This window comes from Musa acuminata, chromosome BXJ1-1 (genome assembly GCF_036884655.1).
Source record: "Musa acuminata AAA Group cultivar baxijiao chromosome BXJ1-1, Cavendish_Baxijiao_AAA, whole genome shotgun sequence".
NCBI classification, from domain to species: Eukaryota; Viridiplantae; Streptophyta; class Magnoliopsida; order Zingiberales; family Musaceae; genus Musa; species Musa acuminata.
Genome location: NC_088327.1, coordinates 2,873,376 through 2,891,906, shown reverse-complemented (window position 1 = coordinate 2,891,906; position 18,531 = coordinate 2,873,376). Strand labels below are relative to the sequence as shown.

General features: G+C 40.7%; 3 protein-coding genes and 1 long non-coding RNA gene across 5 annotated transcripts; 1 reads left to right on the top strand and 3 right to left on the bottom strand.

Annotated features, from left to right (window-relative positions):
• Positions 1–222: 222 nt before the first annotated feature.
• LOC135679919 (uncharacterized) lies at positions 223–840 on the bottom strand. The gene is made up of 2 exons (XR_010515367.1): positions 703–840; positions 223–641 (listed from the first exon to the last, which is right to left on the bottom strand). It is a non-coding gene; the product is annotated as an uncharacterized LOC135679919 (long non-coding RNA).
• Positions 723–1,873, top strand: LOC135679911 (uncharacterized). The gene is made up of 2 exons (XM_065193895.1): positions 723–1,257; positions 1,344–1,873. Exons 1-2 carry the CDS (start codon positions 723–725, stop codon positions 1,688–1,690), a joined length of 882 nt encoding a protein of 293 aa, XP_065049967.1. The 3' UTR covers positions 1,691–1,873.
• A 1,032-nt stretch (positions 1,874–2,905) lies between these two features.
• Positions 2,906–11,130, bottom strand: LOC103978421 (sphingosine kinase 1). Of its 2 annotated transcripts, XM_009394213.3 has the most exons (10): positions 10,671–11,125; positions 10,221–10,343; positions 10,024–10,124; positions 9,147–9,219; positions 6,994–7,080; positions 6,788–6,865; positions 6,590–6,660; positions 5,146–5,442; positions 4,615–4,737; positions 2,906–3,406 (listed from the first exon to the last, which is right to left on the bottom strand). In XM_009394213.3, exons 1-10 carry the CDS (start codon positions 11,008–11,010, stop codon positions 3,206–3,208), a joined length of 1,494 nt encoding a protein of 497 aa, XP_009392488.2. In that variant the 5' UTR covers positions 11,011–11,125; the 3' UTR covers positions 2,906–3,205. The 2 variants fall into 2 exon arrangements, with proteins under 2 accessions (XP_009392488.2, XP_064954905.1); XM_065098833.1 differs by lacking the exon at positions 4,615–4,737 and having other exon boundaries at positions 10,671–11,130.
• A 416-nt stretch (positions 11,131–11,546) lies between these two features.
• Positions 11,547–12,781, bottom strand: LOC103978428 (chlorophyll a-b binding protein 13, chloroplastic). Its single transcript, XM_009394225.3, has 3 exons — positions 12,570–12,781; positions 12,329–12,490; positions 11,547–12,247 (listed from the first exon to the last, which is right to left on the bottom strand). Exons 1-3 carry the CDS (start codon positions 12,705–12,707, stop codon positions 11,738–11,740), a joined length of 810 nt encoding a protein of 269 aa, XP_009392500.1. The 5' UTR covers positions 12,708–12,781; the 3' UTR covers positions 11,547–11,737.
• Between the last annotated feature and the right edge of the window lie 5,750 nt (positions 12,782–18,531).

The following is an 18,531-nucleotide window of genomic DNA, read 5'->3' as shown; positions in this document are numbered from 1 at the left end:
TATATATATATATATATATATATATATATATATATATATATATATATATATATATATATATCAAATGATATATATTTCTCTTTTCATGGACTTGTGGGTTGTAATGATCGGTTGAATAAAGACATGAGGTAGACGAAAACCTTCCAAAGATGGTCGGTGAGTCGGTATGGTGGCCTTCGACGTACATAAAAATTTCCACGGTTGTGTTGGAGATGGCACACAAAGAAGAAGACATCTTAAACATTACGTGCAAATATGTGACCATAAATCGCTTGCATGGCTACCGTTTTGTGGACGTGTGCCGAAGCACTATGAAGTTGGCCACCAACTTCAACAGAGTTCCCGACGCTTCAAGTTCGACTTCTTTGAGCAGCGTAAAACTTACGTGGATATGGGGCCCGCCTAGTGGCCACGCATGCACCTCCTCGCGCTCTGCCTGTCCACCACCTCATCATTCCGTGTGATCTGGGGTAACAGTAAATCTTGACCGTCCAATCCATTATCTTCGTTGAGCCAAGGATGGAGATGTCTCTGGCACCACAGATTGCACCTCATCGAACGGTCCAAGTTCCATCATTGTTGTTCATCACCTCCCATCTCAAAGCATTCTTGTTATAAATGAACCCCCTCTGCTCTACTGCCTGATACGAGCGAGGGTGAAACGACGCAGATAAAGAGAAAGGAACGGTTACGATCGCTTACCGACGCAAAGGACGGTGGAGATGGGCTCACGCAATACGAGCAGTCGCGATGGCGGATCCTGGGTGTCGATGGCGCTCGAGACGGTGCTTGCCTTCGCAGGGGTGGTGACGATGGTCCTGGCGCTCCGCCTTGTGGGCCCTACCGTCGTCTGGTTCCTGGCCGCCGAGGTCCCCAGGGCGTACGCCTCCGCCCTGGCTTGGCTCCGGCCGCCCTACATCTACCTCGTCATCAACGGCATCATCATCACCATCGCCGCCTCCTTCCGCTTCCAGAAGCACCCCGCCGCCGACCCCTCGACACTCCCGGTAATGAATCTCGCGGAGGTCCAGGCGCCGGAGTATGAGATGAAGCTTGCGGAGGACGAGCCGCGGAGGGAGTTGTCCGGCCGCGCGAAGGTGGAGGAGGAGTTCGTAATATCGACGTCGAGTTGGTCGCCTAAGAGGAGGAGAGGGTCTCTGGCGGAGATGCCAACGGAGTATTCGGTCGCCGCGGAGGCGAAACCGCTGCTTTCCACCCGGTTCGGCCACCCGAAGGCCGCCGAGCCCAGCGCCGACGGTAGAGTTTCACTCTCTCTCGCTCCACCCTCCTGCTAAGCTCACAAACTCTACTCGAACCAAGCGGGGACAAAACTGTGATTTCAGGGAAGGCGCTCGGGTTGGCGCGGCGGAATGAGACGCTCGAGAGCACGTGGCGGACGATCACGGAGCGGCGCGCGCGCCCGGTCAAGAAGTCCGACACGTGGGACACTCGCAGCGGCGTTTGCCGGGAGGAGCCTGCAGCGGCGATGCGGAAGTCGGAGACGTTGATCGAGGCGGCGGGGCCGGGGGCGGCGTCGAGGGAGAGGCCGAGGAGGGAGGCGTCGAAGGGGCAGGAGGAGCTGAACCGGCGGGTGGAGGCGTTCATCAGGAAGTTCAACCAGGAGATGAGGCTGCAGCAGCAGGAGTCGCTGAAGCACCACATGGAGATGATCAACCGCGGCGACCATTAGAGGAGGAGACCAACCTTGGGCAAGGAATTACTACTACAAGCATGTCCCTTTTCTGATGATACTGAAAGGATTAATTGGGGCGAGGGATGGTGTTGATCCAAAGTCCTCTATTTAAATTTTGGATCACCTAAGAAGAAACTGCATTATCATTAAATTGCATCTATGTTGCAATTCCCATAAACTCAAAATCTTGCACCACATCTAATTCTATTTATCTTGATGCGTTCGTGTTACCGACGGAAGATATAACATGTGACAATATGTACCTGATGAAGACAACAACGAGGAAAAATGATGAGACAAATCGATAAGACATCTGCTGTCAATGCTAGAAGAGGCAGAGGAGGGTGAGGCATCCGCGTCAATGCTACACCTCTCTACTTCATTTTCCTCCTATGACGTCGATATAGATGTAGAGCAATGTCGGAGGAGTAAAAGGAGGTAGGTGAGACATCTACATCGCCAACAACGAAAAGGGAGAAGAAAGAGGGGACATGTCAGGTAAAACGGTGCGACATCGACGTAGATGCCTCATCTCCCTCTTTTTCCTTTTTCAGTGTTGCTCTGCATTTGGGTCGATGTTGAAGGAGGAAGAGGAAGCAGTGCAATGTCAATGTAGATGACTCACCTCTCTTATCTTCCTCCTCCGGTGCCGATGCATATTCATCACCGCTTTGTCTTCTCTTTCTCTTTATCATCGATATTCGGAGTGACGTCGACAAGGTCGACCACCGTATCGTTCTCGCTAATTACCACCACAACAACTACTCACAGTATCATCATCTGTCACCACTATTAAAATTATCTTTTCGTCTATATTTTCGTCTCATTCATACATAATTAAATGAGATTATATGTTTTTCTTTCGTAATTATAGAGATTTCAATATAAATTTTTAAGTCTATAAAGTAAAATGCTGAAAAGGTTATAACTACATAATATATAATTAACCTCAAAGAAGTGAGAAAGCAACAATAATTGATTCTAAAATGCCGAGTTTGCCGATGATTTGTCCATGCGAGCCTCGGTAGACATCACCTGCAGCGTCAATAATCGATTCCATTGTGTTCCACAGGGGAATATTATCTACAGTATAACTAGTCATCAGAAACATTCCATCGTCTCGTAGATGCCAATAAAGATCAAGAAAGCATGTTTCGAAATCAAGATCTTACAAACATGTGATGCCGATTATATGTTGAGAAGCATCTTAGGAGCAGTAAAGCACACGACAACCAAATGTAATATATCTTCATGAACAGAAGGTTAGTTAAAGATCAGTAACAAAAAGTATTACTGCACAAAAATGGAAAAGCTGTATTGGACCTTCTCTCATTTGGTGTTCATGCATGCAAGCTATAATGCAGTGTTTGATAATAAAGCAATATAACCTTTTCTCATTCCAACCCCCCTCTTTTTCCCTTTAAGAAAAAAAAATTGAGGTATGGAAAAAAATATATATAATGTCCCATTTATTTGGCATCAGCTATTTGGATATTCTTCCACCTTCTACGTTTAGGGCATGGGAGAGAATATGGTAGCTAAACCTTGGTCCACTATCATCTGAATGGGAGGACCATAATCCATCAAATACTTATGTTCACTGTTTACAGCAGATTCATCTCCCCTAGCTATAACCTCACCATCTGAGTCGATGATGCCACCTTTGGTGGGATGCCCAACACGCTTACCGGGCTCTAATCGGAATGCCTTGACCTGAAAAATCAAAGATCAACAAAGTGAACAAAATAAACCAAGCTCTTGTATGTGTATACAGAGAGGCTTATATATGCAAACAGATGGTAGGCTTATAACAAATAAGATACCAGACATTCAAACATACAAAGCAGAGATCCAGGAGAAATGCTCTACAAAAGTATATATAATTGACCAGGAAGAAAGAATGAAGTGGTTGTATTGGGATCATATGAGAGGATAAATGGACAGGAGATGGTGACAAGTATTTTTATGGATAAGTGTGTTCTTTGTCCGAAGAAAAGAGAAACATATAGGTGTTTCAATTAGGAAAAACAAGACCAAATCAAAAGTAAATACATTATCTAGTAGAACATGTCTCCTATTGCATTTATTGCACTAGTATGATGGTGGAATGGGCAAGTGACCAACTATTGGTCCTTTTCCTAGTAGGAGCAACTCACAGGTTAATCCATCTTCAGTGGGAGTGTTACAACTCCTCTTTAAACTATTATCCATTTTTTAAGATGTTCAATTTTCTAAAGCTTTTAAATATTTTGGATAACTCGACCAACTTTTTAAGCTTTGCTCACTTCCAATACAACTGTTAGAGAAATAGTTTAAAGTTTAAGCTTGAGAATATGCAGTTTAAACATACTTTAGTTTTATGAAGTACATCTTTATTAGCAAAAATCCTTATAAAGTGTCTCCAGCTATACACTTGATCCTGAAGGACATATTTACAATGTAGTTCCAGCTTCACATCCTATCTTGCTGCTTTCTCCATCTTTTCTCTTTCTAAATAAAGCTTAACAAAGTAAGGTCCAGCCTAGTTTAGGCTGTTTACAAAATAAAATGACATTTCACTTCGATGGCTAGCTGGTAACTAGCACAGCTCACTAGCAAATACTTTCTCCATCAGGACTACTCATTGGTTTATTATCATAATCATCTCTAATGATGCTTAAGTCTAAATAACATTATACCTTAAACCCAAATAAATAATACTACTAAAACTCTGAAATATATTGCCAGGAAGTGCAAGCTTATATTATGTTTCTTCCTAATTCTCTTCATTAATATAACTTTGAAGTCGATCATAACCTCAAAATCTTTCTTTTATGGATAACTGTTGCCTCATGTGCAAAACTTAAGTGTATTATAAAAGAAGACAAACAACTACCCAAGAACGAGATAGCTACTTAAAAGGTCAGAAACACATGGCGCACCTTCAAATACATCACATAAGGTGATTTCACGTAGCTTCCATCACTCATTTTCAACATCATTCCTAGAAGGGCTGATCTTGGACAATTCCTGACTATGATTACATCCAAGCAGCCATCTGAAAACTGCATCAACATAAAGAATCACCTTCTGATGTGAAATGTCTATTACCGAAGTGAAATATGCACCAAGGAGTTATAGTAATTAACAAATTACAGACAAAAACAACTTCTCCAATGATATTAAAACTTGAAGAAAGAACTATTCAGCCATCTTCTTCCTCATAGGTATAAATAATTATCTGACCTCTTGTCTATAGTTCCATTAAATGTTTAAGATGAATATATCAACATGCAGACATCTCTGCTTGCTTGAATTCTCATCAAACTAGTCAATAAGTAAAAAGTTCAATGAAACTCTTCTCATGTCAATAAAACAGGCAAAACCAACACTCACACTCCTGAATGTATCATGTTTTTAACAGAAATGTGATGTGTGAAGAAAGAAACTTATGACCACAAGCAAAATGCTACCTTGGCTTTAGGTGCTGGGATATAATTTTCTGCCGAAAAGGGCACATTGTTGACCCAAAGTGAAACAAAAGGACCAACAATGGACCTCCATTCCAATCCCTCCAAGGAAATCTCTGGTCCCTGGTATCCACATGACTGGACCGTAGTGGTACTTTCTTGGTCTTGTTTAGACAGTAGAATGTGACCCTTGAAGTTATCAACTTGCTTTACTGGTTCACCATATGCTTCATAACCAGGTGCTGGAACAAAGTGGACATGCCCGTGGTATTTTCGCAATTTCATAATGCGGAGAAGAGCCTGTAAACAACACAAAATTAATAATAGCGCAAAGCATAATTCTGGGTAAATAATGCATGCTTATCAACTATACCAATTTGAAGGGAGAGGAGGTGGGGTGAGTGCCTTCACCAACAAGCTGGAGGCCGAATCTACACAGATCCTGCTAATGCAGGTTCTAGGAAGGCACATGAAGATGTCTGATACAGGAGCAGCAAAAGGCTATCTGATAAGGTCTCTGTCCACACATCTTTTTACAACCCTTGAACTAAACTGCTACTCAATTTACCAATGTTCGAATAGATCATAGAAGCCCCAAAATACATCTTCAACAATCCTACTGGTCCTTTTGAATACTTATTCTTCATCCATAATGCCCATGCTGCGTAAAAGCTAGTAGTTTGAAAAAGTAACATGAAGGTAGAAAGTAATTTCTTAGTTCATGAGTGAAGGAAGATAGCACAGGTCATCTTTCTTTTTTGGTTTCTTTAATTTAATATTCAAATTTGTCTAGTGCTTCAGGCTGAATCTCAACACTATTTCCAGCCTATCCATTCCTATCAATACCTATAACAAAATAAAAGGTGCTCTCACTTCATACTACTAGGAGTGCATAACCACAGGCAAAGAGCTGGATGCAAATCCTGCTATATCTGCTTATGTAGATAATCACAGGCAAAGACCACATGATAATGCTGTTAAAAAATGAACTACCAGACCAGGAATGCTATCAGTAATAGAGATAAAAATGAAGGTTTTTGATCGAGGAATGTTACTGTGGTAGCATTCTTAGAAAGAAATTCTGTGCCTCAGTGGTGTTCAACTGCTTGACAGCTCTCTTCCAAAGATTAGTTTCCTCCCTTAAAACCGTGAATACTGTAAGATGTAGTTGAACCTTAACTAGAATGCAGCAATGATCAAGAAAGAAGGATAGAGCTTCTAGAAATTGTTTAAAATATGATAGCTTAATATATCTCGAAGCAAAAATGGGGTTTAGACTTCCACTAACAAATGATGCAATATAAGCCAATACATACTTATTAGATGCACAGCGCATATAATTTCTATATGAAATACTCAATTGCAACTTGCTTTATCACAATTATACTTGAAAGCTTTGAAGAGAAATGTAAAAGATCTTGAGGAAACTAAACTATGTCTGACATACATATATATCAAAGCGAGGACTTCCCATCCACCTATACTTCTCAGATTCGATATCAACATCAGCTACCAAGCCTGCAGGTACATTGGATGACTTTCAGATGTACGCATAGGAATTTCCACCCAGATAAAATAATTCTGTTAAAATTTACAGACTTAAATTGTATGTTTTCAGACAAAAAAGGGCTTTATTTTTCCATACCCCAGATAAGCAACAAGACACTGAAAAACTTTTTCTCTCCTTGTAAGACAATAGCAACATCCAGAGAGCGCTTGTGACCTGTACATAGCAAAGATTGGCTATTGGAGTAGTGTATTATAATATCAATAGAGTTAGCAACTGCACCAACCTTCTTCAAGGCACAGATCCTGTGAAAACCAAAATAGGGTTGCCAAACAAAACATTACCTCTTATAACTGCAAATGTAGCATTTGGAATAGAGCACAAATCGCCAGCTGGATCCAAAAGTGATTTCACCATGCCATTTCCTGTACCTAAAGGCAAGGAAAAAACCAACATAACCATCATGTGTCATGACTACAACATATAATCAATTTATGCACTGTGATTATGAGTGATTGAACAAAAATCTTTTCAGGAAATGACATAGATTAGTAGATGAGTCAACAGGCAAGTCAACTACAGACAGAAGGTGAAGTTCAATCACAACCAAGAAATAATGAGAAAAAAAATATGACAGACGTAAAAAAACACAAGAAAATTTCTCTTTAGTACATGTAAAATGGAGCAAAGTTCATGTCCCTAACTATTGCACACCATATGTTACCAGAGATTTTGCAATCAGAAATGTTTGAATAGGAAATCCTTGCTTCTTCATTCATCTTGCACAGGTAACTCCTATTTTGACCATGTTACTCGAGAAGACAAAAGTATCATAAACAACAACCAGCATTGTGCTCTATAATTCTGATGGATATGCAACACATATTATATAACCTACAGACACACATGAGAAAACAAAGAATTCTCAAGGATTGGAGAAGTTCATCACAAGATTCATTATTGCACCAATAGAGAACTTATGAGAAACCTATGATGAAAACATCATGCATCTCATGAAATTCACTATCTGTTTTAAAATAAACATTAAGAACAAGGTCTTGTGAGGTTGTGACAACTGATCAGATCCAGGCCAAATTAGGTATTCAGCTATACTGGCTGAAATGGCTGTCAAATGTATATCATTGTGACATTTTGAGTCCAGAACCACATTGCAAAAAATTAAAACCAATTTTCAATCTGGTCAACTTCAGGTAGACACTGTACTGACTGGGTTGGCGTGCAAGATGAGAATCAATACAACTCATTTGATAACATTAGTTTTGCTATCACCGAAAGCAAGTCCCTTAGATGAACAACAAATCAAAAGGTATAAGCCTTTAGCTAGTCAAAGGAAAACAAGTTATCGCAGACAAAATTGTAAATAGAGTGTTTGATGTAATACTCATATATGTCCGTGTCTTTCGGTTTTATTCATGCTTTGCACAACATGTTAAGGGCTAACAGTAGGCTTAGTAGCCCCATTTTGGTTGGTTTTGGTGGTCGTCTTAGGCTTGCAAACAAAGGTTGTGTTATGTGGGCACTTGTGGGGATTTCAATCTGTAGTGGACCATTTTGGACCCTTTGTTATATGACCGTTCAGAGCTTGTAAAGTCTATATTTGTAATTTATATTGACTATGAAGTGTTTGCTAAAATGGTTGCTTGTGGATCCCAAGTGAAACGTTTTCTCTAACTCATTTTCTCTTTTGTAGGTCCTAAAGGACCATAGGAGGTTCCGGGAAGGCTGATTTTTATGGACGGATACGCAAGAGTGCCGTACGACTTAGGCAAAATCAGCTAAGTTTGTGATATATGGTATCAGAGTAGGACAAGCATGAAGATGTAGGGAAAGGAGTCGCTTAAAGGAGAGAGCATATAAGATTGGCATTCAAATGAATGGTCAACTCTTTGCGCGAGAGACACCTCAAGAACAAGCAAGCTGAGAAGAATGTGTAGCGCACAAAGGTTGGGATGGCTGAGTTCGAGCTACGACTTGACGTTGGCAACCAAACTTGACGGTGCTCAATGCAAACGGGGTGCTTGGTAAAGGATGAGACCGTGAAAGGTGAGATAGGTTGCTCAGCGATCGAAAGAGTTGTGCAAAGCTCACAGAGGTGAGGAGAATTGTTAACTCGAAGAATTCGATACTCATGCAAGGGCTTGTATCCGAACGATGGATTGTTCGTGGCTATTCCAAGACGATCGAAACTCAACGCCACAGAGCAATGAAACTTTCTCTTTGGCATGGGAAGGATACGTCCATAGGAGGCTGAAGTGTGCAGCGAGTTCAACATGTTGCTAGGAATAAGCCTTTAGCTAGTCAAAGGAAAACAAGCGTTGCTTGGATGATATGTGCACTTTAATGATATGCACTTTTACTAGGTTGTGTTACTATAATCACTATATATGTCGAAGATGCTACTCAATGAAAAAATAAATTATCGATTTATATCAAAAGACAAATATCAAAGACAGAATAAATGCCAAAATAGACACACCTGCTGGAATTACCCCAAGAGGTAGCTTAATTGCGGTAGCCCAGTCTTCTCTATTCAGCAAACCATTAACTACCTACCATGGGGAGAATGAAAAAAGAAGTGAAGAATTCAAGAGAGAAAAAAATATCAACTAATCAGTATCACAATATAGGCAAACCCGGGGGTTATGTACGAGCATGCGTGTAGAAATTATAGAATAACTAGTATCAAATGCGGATATAACATTGTCGACGATTAAAGAAATTTGAAAAGGAAATATACCAGGATTTTCGGGATGTGCATGTTTTATCAAGTTTGACAATTAAGCCACAGAAGATTTAGTCCAAGCTAAAGGATATGTCTATAAATATGCTACTCGTATATATTGTTTATGGTGAAAACCAAAGAACCCATGGATATGAGGACACCTAAAACCAACCTAATGAATAGCATATTGAGAGAAAAGAGGCAAAATATTTCTTTGCTTTCCAGCTAATCAAGATTAGATATATAACACAAGAAATCATAGATGCCTGGACATTAATAAAGGTAGTGAACTCCATAGAATAAAGGTAAACAGATACATGTAGATGGAGATGTTGTCCCAAAATGTCTATCAAGGATAGGTATCTTTCTTTATGTTACTTTATGGTAATCTTGAGAAATATATGAATGCATGTTGAACACTCTTTGGTAATAATTGGTACCCACTTATGACACATTAGTGTTCCATACTAAAATAAGAAGTTAAATACTAACAAAATCCGGATAAAAAGCCATGTGAGTCATGATTTTCCTGTCCATTACATAAGTCTTGATTTAGATAAGACTCCTAATTCCTGTCCACCTTTAACCAGACTCTTTTGTGTGCATGCGAGTGTCAAGATGAGTTACTAACCTCCACAAGAACACCATCACCGCTGACACACACAATACCATCATATTTTAGAAGATCCAACGATTTTGTGATTTCTTGAGCATGATTCCGATGCTTAGTTTCTGAAGAGGTAGAATATGACAAATCAACTTCTTAGTACCATCAAACCGAGGAATCAAATTTAGTTCAGAAAAATTAGAAAGGAGTCACATGCTCACCAATTATGGTACAATCGATGTCAGCAGCTGCAAGAAGTGGCTTGATCTCATTTTTGAAAACCGTTCTTGCACATTTCTTTCCAGAAAATGGGTTTACAATGATAAACAAATTCTTCGGCCGGCCTACAAGGTAAGAGATGAATTTGACAATTTAGAAACTATTAACCACGAGAAAAAAAATTCAGAATGCTCTGATTCACTTGCCTCTTAGAATATAATCACAACTCACAGGCAAAAGAGATAACAGACAACATAACTCAATTGACTTCCAATAGGCATTTACATAATGGGAAAAAAAAAAAAAAAGATTATGTGTGTCTTAAATGTGGTGTCATAATGACAAATGGGTTGATATAAAACTAGTATCTTTTGGAAATAATTGCGACAGTAATTTGACTAAAATCTTGGTCTTTATACACAATGATAGCGACCTATAGAGTACTTACTTACCAAGGGAGTCCATGTAATCCCTCAATTTGGCGCTCCACCGCCGCGCCGCAGCTTCGTTCGGCATCTCCAACGTGTAATCCCTCCTCACCCTCCTCCTCTTCACGGAGGACCGCTCTAAGCCGCAGAAGCCGTGCTCAGATACCTCCAGGAAAGCCTTGATCGTAATCCGGAGGCCAATGGTCTCCAGCCCTAGCACTTCCGACTCCAAGCTCAGGCACCTTTCGCCTCCCCTGGATCCCCACCGCAGCGTCCCGTCCGCTGCCAGGCTCGCCTCAGCCACCGCCCCGTTCACCCGTATCCACTCCGACGGGACTTCGATCGCCGTCTCGTCATCTGCCATCTTCGCCAAACAGACAGAAGGCGACCGAGCGAGCGAGAGAGAGAGAGAGAGAGAGAGAGAGGCGACAGAGCGAGTCTACCATCAAATAGAAAATAGGTAATCGCTTCAAGGCGCGAGCCAACTGACACTCCAGGAAATATTCTTGCGGAGCGATCGTTTTCGTACCAGATATTTTCTTGACCGTCATTACCTTCCACATGATTGGACACCATAAAGGGTCCCACTTGTGGGTGGCTGAATGGTGAACCACGTGGATGGTAAACGAGCCAACGTGGTTTTCTTTCTCGAAGGAGACGATTGGGGTTCGTTGCCGAAACGTTTCGGTCCACTCGTTGAGGTCTGAACTTGTTTTCATAATGTTTTTAAAACAAAAAACAAAAATGTAGAAAGGGGCCAACACACGAAACAAATCGATGTCGTCGATGAGCGTTTTGCAAGTCAACGCCCGTGACTTTTTCGATCTCAATTCATCTCCTTCGAATCAAACTATAATACAACTATATAATCATGTTCTGATCCTGAAAATGTCAACGCCGGAAGGGAATTTTGGAGCCATTGCGTTCATAATTATGGATAGAATAATGATTTGCATCACGAGAATGTTTATACCAGCAGCTTAAATTAGGATTAAGGAGCACATCGTAGATACAGCAAGAACGAACACGCGCAGCAATCATGTTCTTCCCCAAATCATGGACACAGTGAAGCAAGAGATGGTGAGGAGGAATTAAGAGCCTGGCACGAACTTGGTGGCGTAAACCCAAGCATTGTTAGCGACGGGGTTGTCGAGATGATCCAAGAGGTTCTCCAGAGGCCCCTTCCCTGTCACGATGGCCTGCACGAAGAACCCAAACATGGAGAACATCGCCAGCCTCCCGTTCTTGATCTCCTTCACCTTCAGCTCCGCGAACGTGGCGGGGTCGTCGGCGAGGCCCAGGGGATCGAAGTAGGTGCCACCGGGGTACAGATCGTTGCCCTCCCCAACTCCGGGAAGCCCGTTGATGCGGAAGCCCTCGACCAGGCCCATGAGGACGACCTGGCAACCCAGCACGGCCAGTATGCTCTGGGCGTGCACCAGGTTGGGGTTGCCGAGGTAGTCCAGCCCGCCGTCGGAGAAGATCTGCGCGCCTGCCTTGAACCACACCGGCTCCTTGAAGTCCACCTTCACCCACTTCTCCAGCACCTCCGGGGTGATGCAGCCGAACGCCCCCAACATCGCCCACCTCCCATGGATCACCTGACACCAACAAAACAACGCTCTCGGTTTACGATCGGAGTTCATCGCCGCCGCTATCGAAGCAGAGGCGTAGGTGGTTACCTCGAGAGCTCTGTTCCTGGCAAAGGCTTCGGGGTCGGCGGAAAGGCCGGCGGTATCCCAGCCGTAGTCACCGGGGAACTCTCCCTTGAGGTACGACGGTGTCTGCGCCGAGAAGGGGCCCAAGTACTTGACGCGGTCTGGTCCATACCACAGCTCGTTTCCCTGCCATGGATGACACCATCAGATGCGCTACTTGGATTAGATTCAAATGAAGAGAGGGAAGAGCTACACGGCGGCTTACCATGGTGATCCTTCCTTTGCCCATGGGAACAGCATCTCTGAGAGGATTGGCGCTCGACGCCCGGGTTTGGCCGAGGAATGGGGACGGAGCGACCACTGTGGTGGCGCGAGAAGAAGCTGCAGTCAGGGTTGCTGCCATCTCTGCGGCTGTGATGTGGGTGTCTTGAACTGTGTCTCAGTTTCTGGTGGTGAGAGGTGGATGGAGAGGAATGGATGCCGAGGAAGGTATGTAAGCAGAGGAGGGAGAGAGAGAGAGAGAGAGGACGGAAGGAGAGGCTCTGGACAGAAGTGTAAGGTGGAGATTTCCGGATCTAGTTTGGGCCAATGAGAGGTCTCAAAAGGATCTGAAGCTTGTCCACCTCATCTCATTTTATCTGACTGCTATCTTCTCTCAGCCTGCATAACCAATCATGGATTATTCATCCTCCTCTTATCCTGGTTTGATCTTTTGGGCTGTAATGTTAGTTGTCTTATAAATTAGAATCTTCTTCATTCTTTTATGAAACCTATATATATATATATATATATATATATATATATATATATATATATATATTACAACTATATGACTGTGTCACATTATATACTAAATAATAAAACAAAACGAGCACTTCATCAATTACTTTTTAATACATTCATGCATACTATAATCGTTAGATTGGAGATTTTACGGGCTAATCATATATTATCCTAATTAATTATTTTTAATATAATGATCTTTATATTTTTAAAAATTATATTGGGATCTTATAGTTACGAAAGTAAAATATTTAATATTATTTCTCCTTGCACCATCAATTCTATTAATGAAAATATAGTACATACTCAGTGATAAACCGAAGTAAGACAACACGTGCTCAATAATAGACCTTATAGTATTTTCGTTAGTAAAATCGATAACGTGAGAAAAAACGAGATTAAATGTTTTACTTACATAAGTATAAGGATCTCAATATAACTCTTGAAAACATATGGATATTGATGTTAAAAATAACTAATTACAAGAGTGATATGTCGTTAACCCAAACTTACTAAGATGCTATTAAGTCCTTAGATTTATTTTGTTAAGTGTTTTATCTAATTTTATTTTTTAAATATTCCATGTGTTGGGTTAGAATTATTTGTTATATTTCTATGAATATGTTTAATAGGAGATGACATTGTCATGGATTGTTATTGATTGAATATTTTATGACACTTTATGATCATAAGGATATACTTAGAAATTACTGAGAAAACATCGAAATGATTAATCCATTGTCAATGAAAAGGTATTGGAAGAGATATGATGACTTTATATTGGATATAATATGTATAAATCTATCATCTTTCTTGTATTTGAAAGTTGTTTTTGGTTCTTCATTTTTATATCTCTGTCTGATACAACACTGTTAATATATTATGGCAATTCGATTGCTAATACAAATTACTAAGATTATGCTTTTGAAATGATTGACATGGATCTTAGTTTAGATTTTCTATTTTAATGATTATTTTGTTACTTTATATTTTTTTATTGATAGCTATAATTTATGAAACATACAGTCTATTCACATAAAATGTATCACGGGTTAACTGACTAATAACTTCATTTGGTTCAAACTAAAATTAATATAGTATATTAATCGGATCCTTACAAGTCAATCTTAATAACAAAGTAAAGTATCGATACGAACTTGCTAACACATGGAGAGGCAGTATGAACTTTCACGAAGCTTCCCTTTCGGCTTTGGTGCAATTCTTTTAAGAAAATTCTCTCTCTCGTCGATTGATGAGGAGAAACTACCGAGCAAAAGCCCGATTTGAGATGAAAGAAAAGCTTGATGTCGCCATTGTTGATGGGTTTCGATCAGGAAACGAGATGCGAAGACGACGTAGAACCCGAGCATTCAGTCATCACCTCTGCTTCTCAGCAACTCCGATGTGGAAATCTGTGCGGAAATTGATCCATAGAAAGCTCCAAAACTGCATTTAGGAGGACGCTGCTTCGACACGGTTTCCGATTTCCCTGTGACATGAACACCTGAAGGAGTTCTCTGCAAGTACACTCGGTATTTGACATCTTGTTCATCCCAGTTTAGCTTGACCGAACTCCATTGGTGTGTTCTTTGAGAGCGTTCTTATCTCTGAGTGCTGCTGCACCGCAGGTGAGTCTGAAACTGAGCATCCACTTGGGTCTAACTCATACATAATTGCGGACAAATTGTGGAATTCGGTGGCAGCAACTCTTCTTTGTCAATTGATCTTAGGAAACTACTGAGTAAAAGACTGGATTATGTTTAGAGGAAGGAAAAGCCTGACTGACGTGCAGTCGATGGACTTCTATCAGCATTTCCAGAGCTCACAATTTCACCGAAATTTGAAGGAAACTGATGCAGAAATGGATCGAAAGCTCTACTAAATTTCCTGTTGGACCGAAACTCCATCAGCTCCATAGCTGCTGCATTCTCTCGGAAGCTTCGTCGTCGAACAAAATCCGAACGCTCTTCCTCTATAAGTAAATGTCACTCGCCATCTGTTACCGTGCACCATACACTTGCAGTGTGTTCTTCTCAGTACTACTGAGATGACAATGCTCGGAGCAAGCGGTATTCTCACGTTGTTCGTTTGCATCGCTGAATCCTGCTTCGTCCTTAAGGCGCTGCAAGCCATCGTTCGTTGCATGCTTCCGGTGGCTGAGGTACGCACGTGTTTAGTCCCTGTAACTCATAGTGCTTCAAACACTATAGCCTATAGGTTTTCTTCTCCCAGCGATCGACAGAAGTGATTCTTTGATTGACCGAATCAGAAGCCATTTTTCTATCATCGGATCAAGCATCAACGCAGTGGTTTTTGGAGGTGAGGGCAGCCATAAGCTCCTCGAATGCAGTAGATCACAAAGGCAGCTTGAGCTAGGTGACCAAATTCCAAGAGAAATCGCAGAATCCAGATGTTGTTGACGCACTTATTCCGGTTAACATGGTGCGCAAGTAATTGATGGACGAGGGAAACGCTACAGGAAGAGCTTTTCTCAACCAGAATTCCTGTTCTTGTATCCGTGAAATCCAGTACAGAAGGAGTCAACGACAACGTTTATGGAGTTTATTGGGTCTTCGTGGACCATTTTCGTTGCGGCGAACATTCAAAGCGAACTTGGAGAACACGAGGAATAGGCCGTAACATTGGAATTGATCTGATCAGATGTGATACAGATGCGTTCTCTAATGTATGAGTCGTCGTCGACACCATCAAGCAATTACTGAAGGTTTTCGATTTCCGGGGGGCTTAGTTATTGTGATTCCCATGTTCAAGTAATTTTATGAGGATGTGAGAGATTTCGATGATGAATACGAGCTTGATATTATCATTAACGTAAGCTTAAACATTTTGGATCAGTAATTCAGACTCGTCGATGATCATCGAATTGATTGATGAATGAATTATCTCATAAAAAATAAGATTAGAATTACACCAAGGAAGACGGAGCAATTATGACGTTCCAAGACTCGCAAGTATACGAGAAAACGATCTCGAAAACATATTTTAATTTCACATCTGATGTGGGGGAAAAAATAGAAAAGACAGATGAAAATTGTACAGTAATCGTGGTGGGCGAATCTTTCAAGTTTAGAATCAAATGCCTAATGGTGAGGCATAAATGGAACGAAATGTTGTAGAAAATTCTCAGTGCACGAAGCATAAGACGAGGTGGGCTATATTATTATACAGTGAGTAGGCCTCGTTTATAAGTCTTCTCCAAACTTAGCTTTGTTATCAGATCCGTCTGCTGTGTGAGGAGCTACGAAACTCTGCGACCATCAAAACAGATCTTCTTGTTTGGTTTAATAGTACCGCTTATAGTTTTACGGATCTACGGGGCCAGAAGCTTCTCAAGCTCGAGTATTTATATATCTAGTCAGAGATCAACGTTTTAGAGCTAACATGGGATCCGCTCAAGAATCTATTGATTTAGGTAAATATCCCCGACTAAAGAGATTATTTTTGGGAAACTATGAAATGCAGTTGGCCAAATTTATCTGGTTTAATAATACCGTTTATCCTAGTGAGTTTTACGGACCTACTGGGCCAGAAGCTTCTCAAGCTCGAACACTTATATTTCTAGTCAAAGACCAACGTTTTGGAGCTAACATGAGATCCGTTCAAGAACCTATTGATTTAGGTAAATATCTAATGTGTTCCTCGACTAAAAAGATTATTTTTGGGAAACTATGAAATGCAGCTGGCCAAGGACTTCATCTCCTGTGGATAAATACCGTTTATTCTAATAGTTTTATGGATCTACTGGGCCTGAAGCTTCTCAGCATTTATATATCTCATCAAAGATCGACGTTTTGGAGCTAACATGAGATCCGCTCAAGAACCTATTGATTTAGGTAAATATCATTGACTAAAGAGATTATTTTATTTATATTTCTAATTAGAGACCAATTTCTTAGAGCTAACGTGAGATAAATACCGTTTATCCTAATGAGTTTTACGGACGTACTGAGCCTGAAGCTTCTCAAGCTCGAGCATTTATATATTTTATCAAAGATCGACGTTTTGGAACTAACATGAGATCCACTCAAGAACCTACTGATTTAGGTAAATATCCCCGACTAAAGAGATTATATTTGGGATGAAATGCAGTTGGACCAAAAGCTTCTTAAGCTTAAGTATTTATATTTCTAATCAGAGAGCAGCAACATGGGATCCGCTCAAGAACCTACTTATTTAGGCAAATATCTATGGCCAACGACTTCATCTCTTGTGGATAAACCTCTCTCTCTCTCTCTCTCTCTCATAATAGCAAATATATAATTAACATATACAATAGTATCAAATATGTAAAAGTCTCATTATGTAGGAAACACCACCACTAGAGACAGACGAAGATATCGAAGTGGGAAGCACCATGAGAGACGAGGGTATTGAAGCAAGGCTCGTGGTGGAACTTCATCTGACGCAGGTATATAAATAAGAGACTATTATGTTTTTATTATTTAGTTTTTTCATTCCCGTTATTTGTTTATTATTACTATTATTATTCACTGGGCAATGTGTTAAATTCTTCTTATTATGAGATATGAAATGAACTTTATTTCATTCCATATTTGTGGATAAATATTAGAGTTTTCACATATTTATCCTTGCGAAAATTAGGAAGCCCCCCACACACACACATATAGGTTTTGTTGACCCTAATTTTGAGGTTGAATATATAACTACCCACAAACATAAGTAAATAGATGGTCCCAAGAAACTTCCAAAAACTTCCAATCGAAGTATATACACACACATATGCACAAAAAAATATTAATTACACAGGGAACTAATTGTGGAACAAACAAATTGTGGTAACTTATTATACCAATCAAATGCGAACCTATAATCAATGTGTGACGAAATTTATATCGGATCTCTGTTTGAAATCATAGGATGGCTCTGCAAGAGTTAGACCTATACCTTATGTAATTGAAGTCTTAAGATGTATGTTCTAACTACCAGTTTTCCTGCTAAATAGCGTGAACAACAAATAATAACTCGTGAGCAAAGGGTGGATCACCTTGATGAAGCATCAGCACCACACACTCAATTAGCTTCCCCTCTGCAGCAAAAAGATGCCTCGGAGACAAAAATCAAGGTCGCATTCAAGATTGCCGTGAGCATTGCAGGAATCGTTGCATCCATGTTCGGCATTTACACGGAGCATAACCAGAAAAGGCAGAGTCATGTTGTCCTCGTGATCGGCAAGTTGCTTCTGGCAGTGACCTTCATATCCAGTATGACCTTGATGCTGCTAACTATCATCTGCAGTTTTGTCAACAGAAGACTCATCATAGTTGTAACACTCACCATGTCCATGACCATACTTTTGATGATCTTGTTAGTGATCGATGCCATTGCTCTAGTACTGATGAGCTAGACCCTACAAAGATATACGAATCACATTGGCAGTAGATCAGCTCTCCACACTGACAGCA

Bases quoted from the DNA above. Each gene is read 5' to 3' on its own strand.
- LOC135679911 (XM_065193895.1), top strand. From the start codon at position 723: ATGGGCTCACGCAATACGAGCAGTCGCGATGGCGGATCCTGGGTGTCG. The intron at 1,258-1,343 runs GTAGAGTTTCAC...CTGTGATTTCAG, and splicing joins CGCCGAGCCCAGCGCCGACG to GGAAGGCGCTCGGGTTGGCG.
- LOC103978428 (XM_009394225.3), bottom strand. From the start codon at position 12,707: ATGGCAGCAACCCTGACTGCAGCTTCTTCTCGCGCCACCACAGTGGTC. The intron at 12,491-12,569 runs GTAAGCCGCCGT...CATCCATGGCAG, and splicing joins GCAAAGGAAGGATCACCATG to GGAAACGAGCTGTGGTATGG. The intron at 12,248-12,328 runs GTAACCACCTAC...TGTTGGTGTCAG, and splicing joins CCAGGAACAGAGCTCTCGAG to GTGATCCATGGGAGGTGGGC.
- LOC103978421 (XM_009394213.3), bottom strand. From the start codon at position 11,010: ATGGCAGATGACGAGACGGCGATCGAAGTCCCGTCGGAGTGGATACGG. The intron at 9,220-10,023 runs GTTAGTAACTCA...TCCCCATGGTAG, and splicing joins GTGATGGTGTTCTTGTGGAG to GTAGTTAATGGTTTGCTGAA. The intron at 5,443-6,589 runs GTATGTCAGACA...TGTTGTTTACAG, and splicing joins GTCCTCGCTTTGATATATAT to GCTCTTCTCCGCATTATGAA.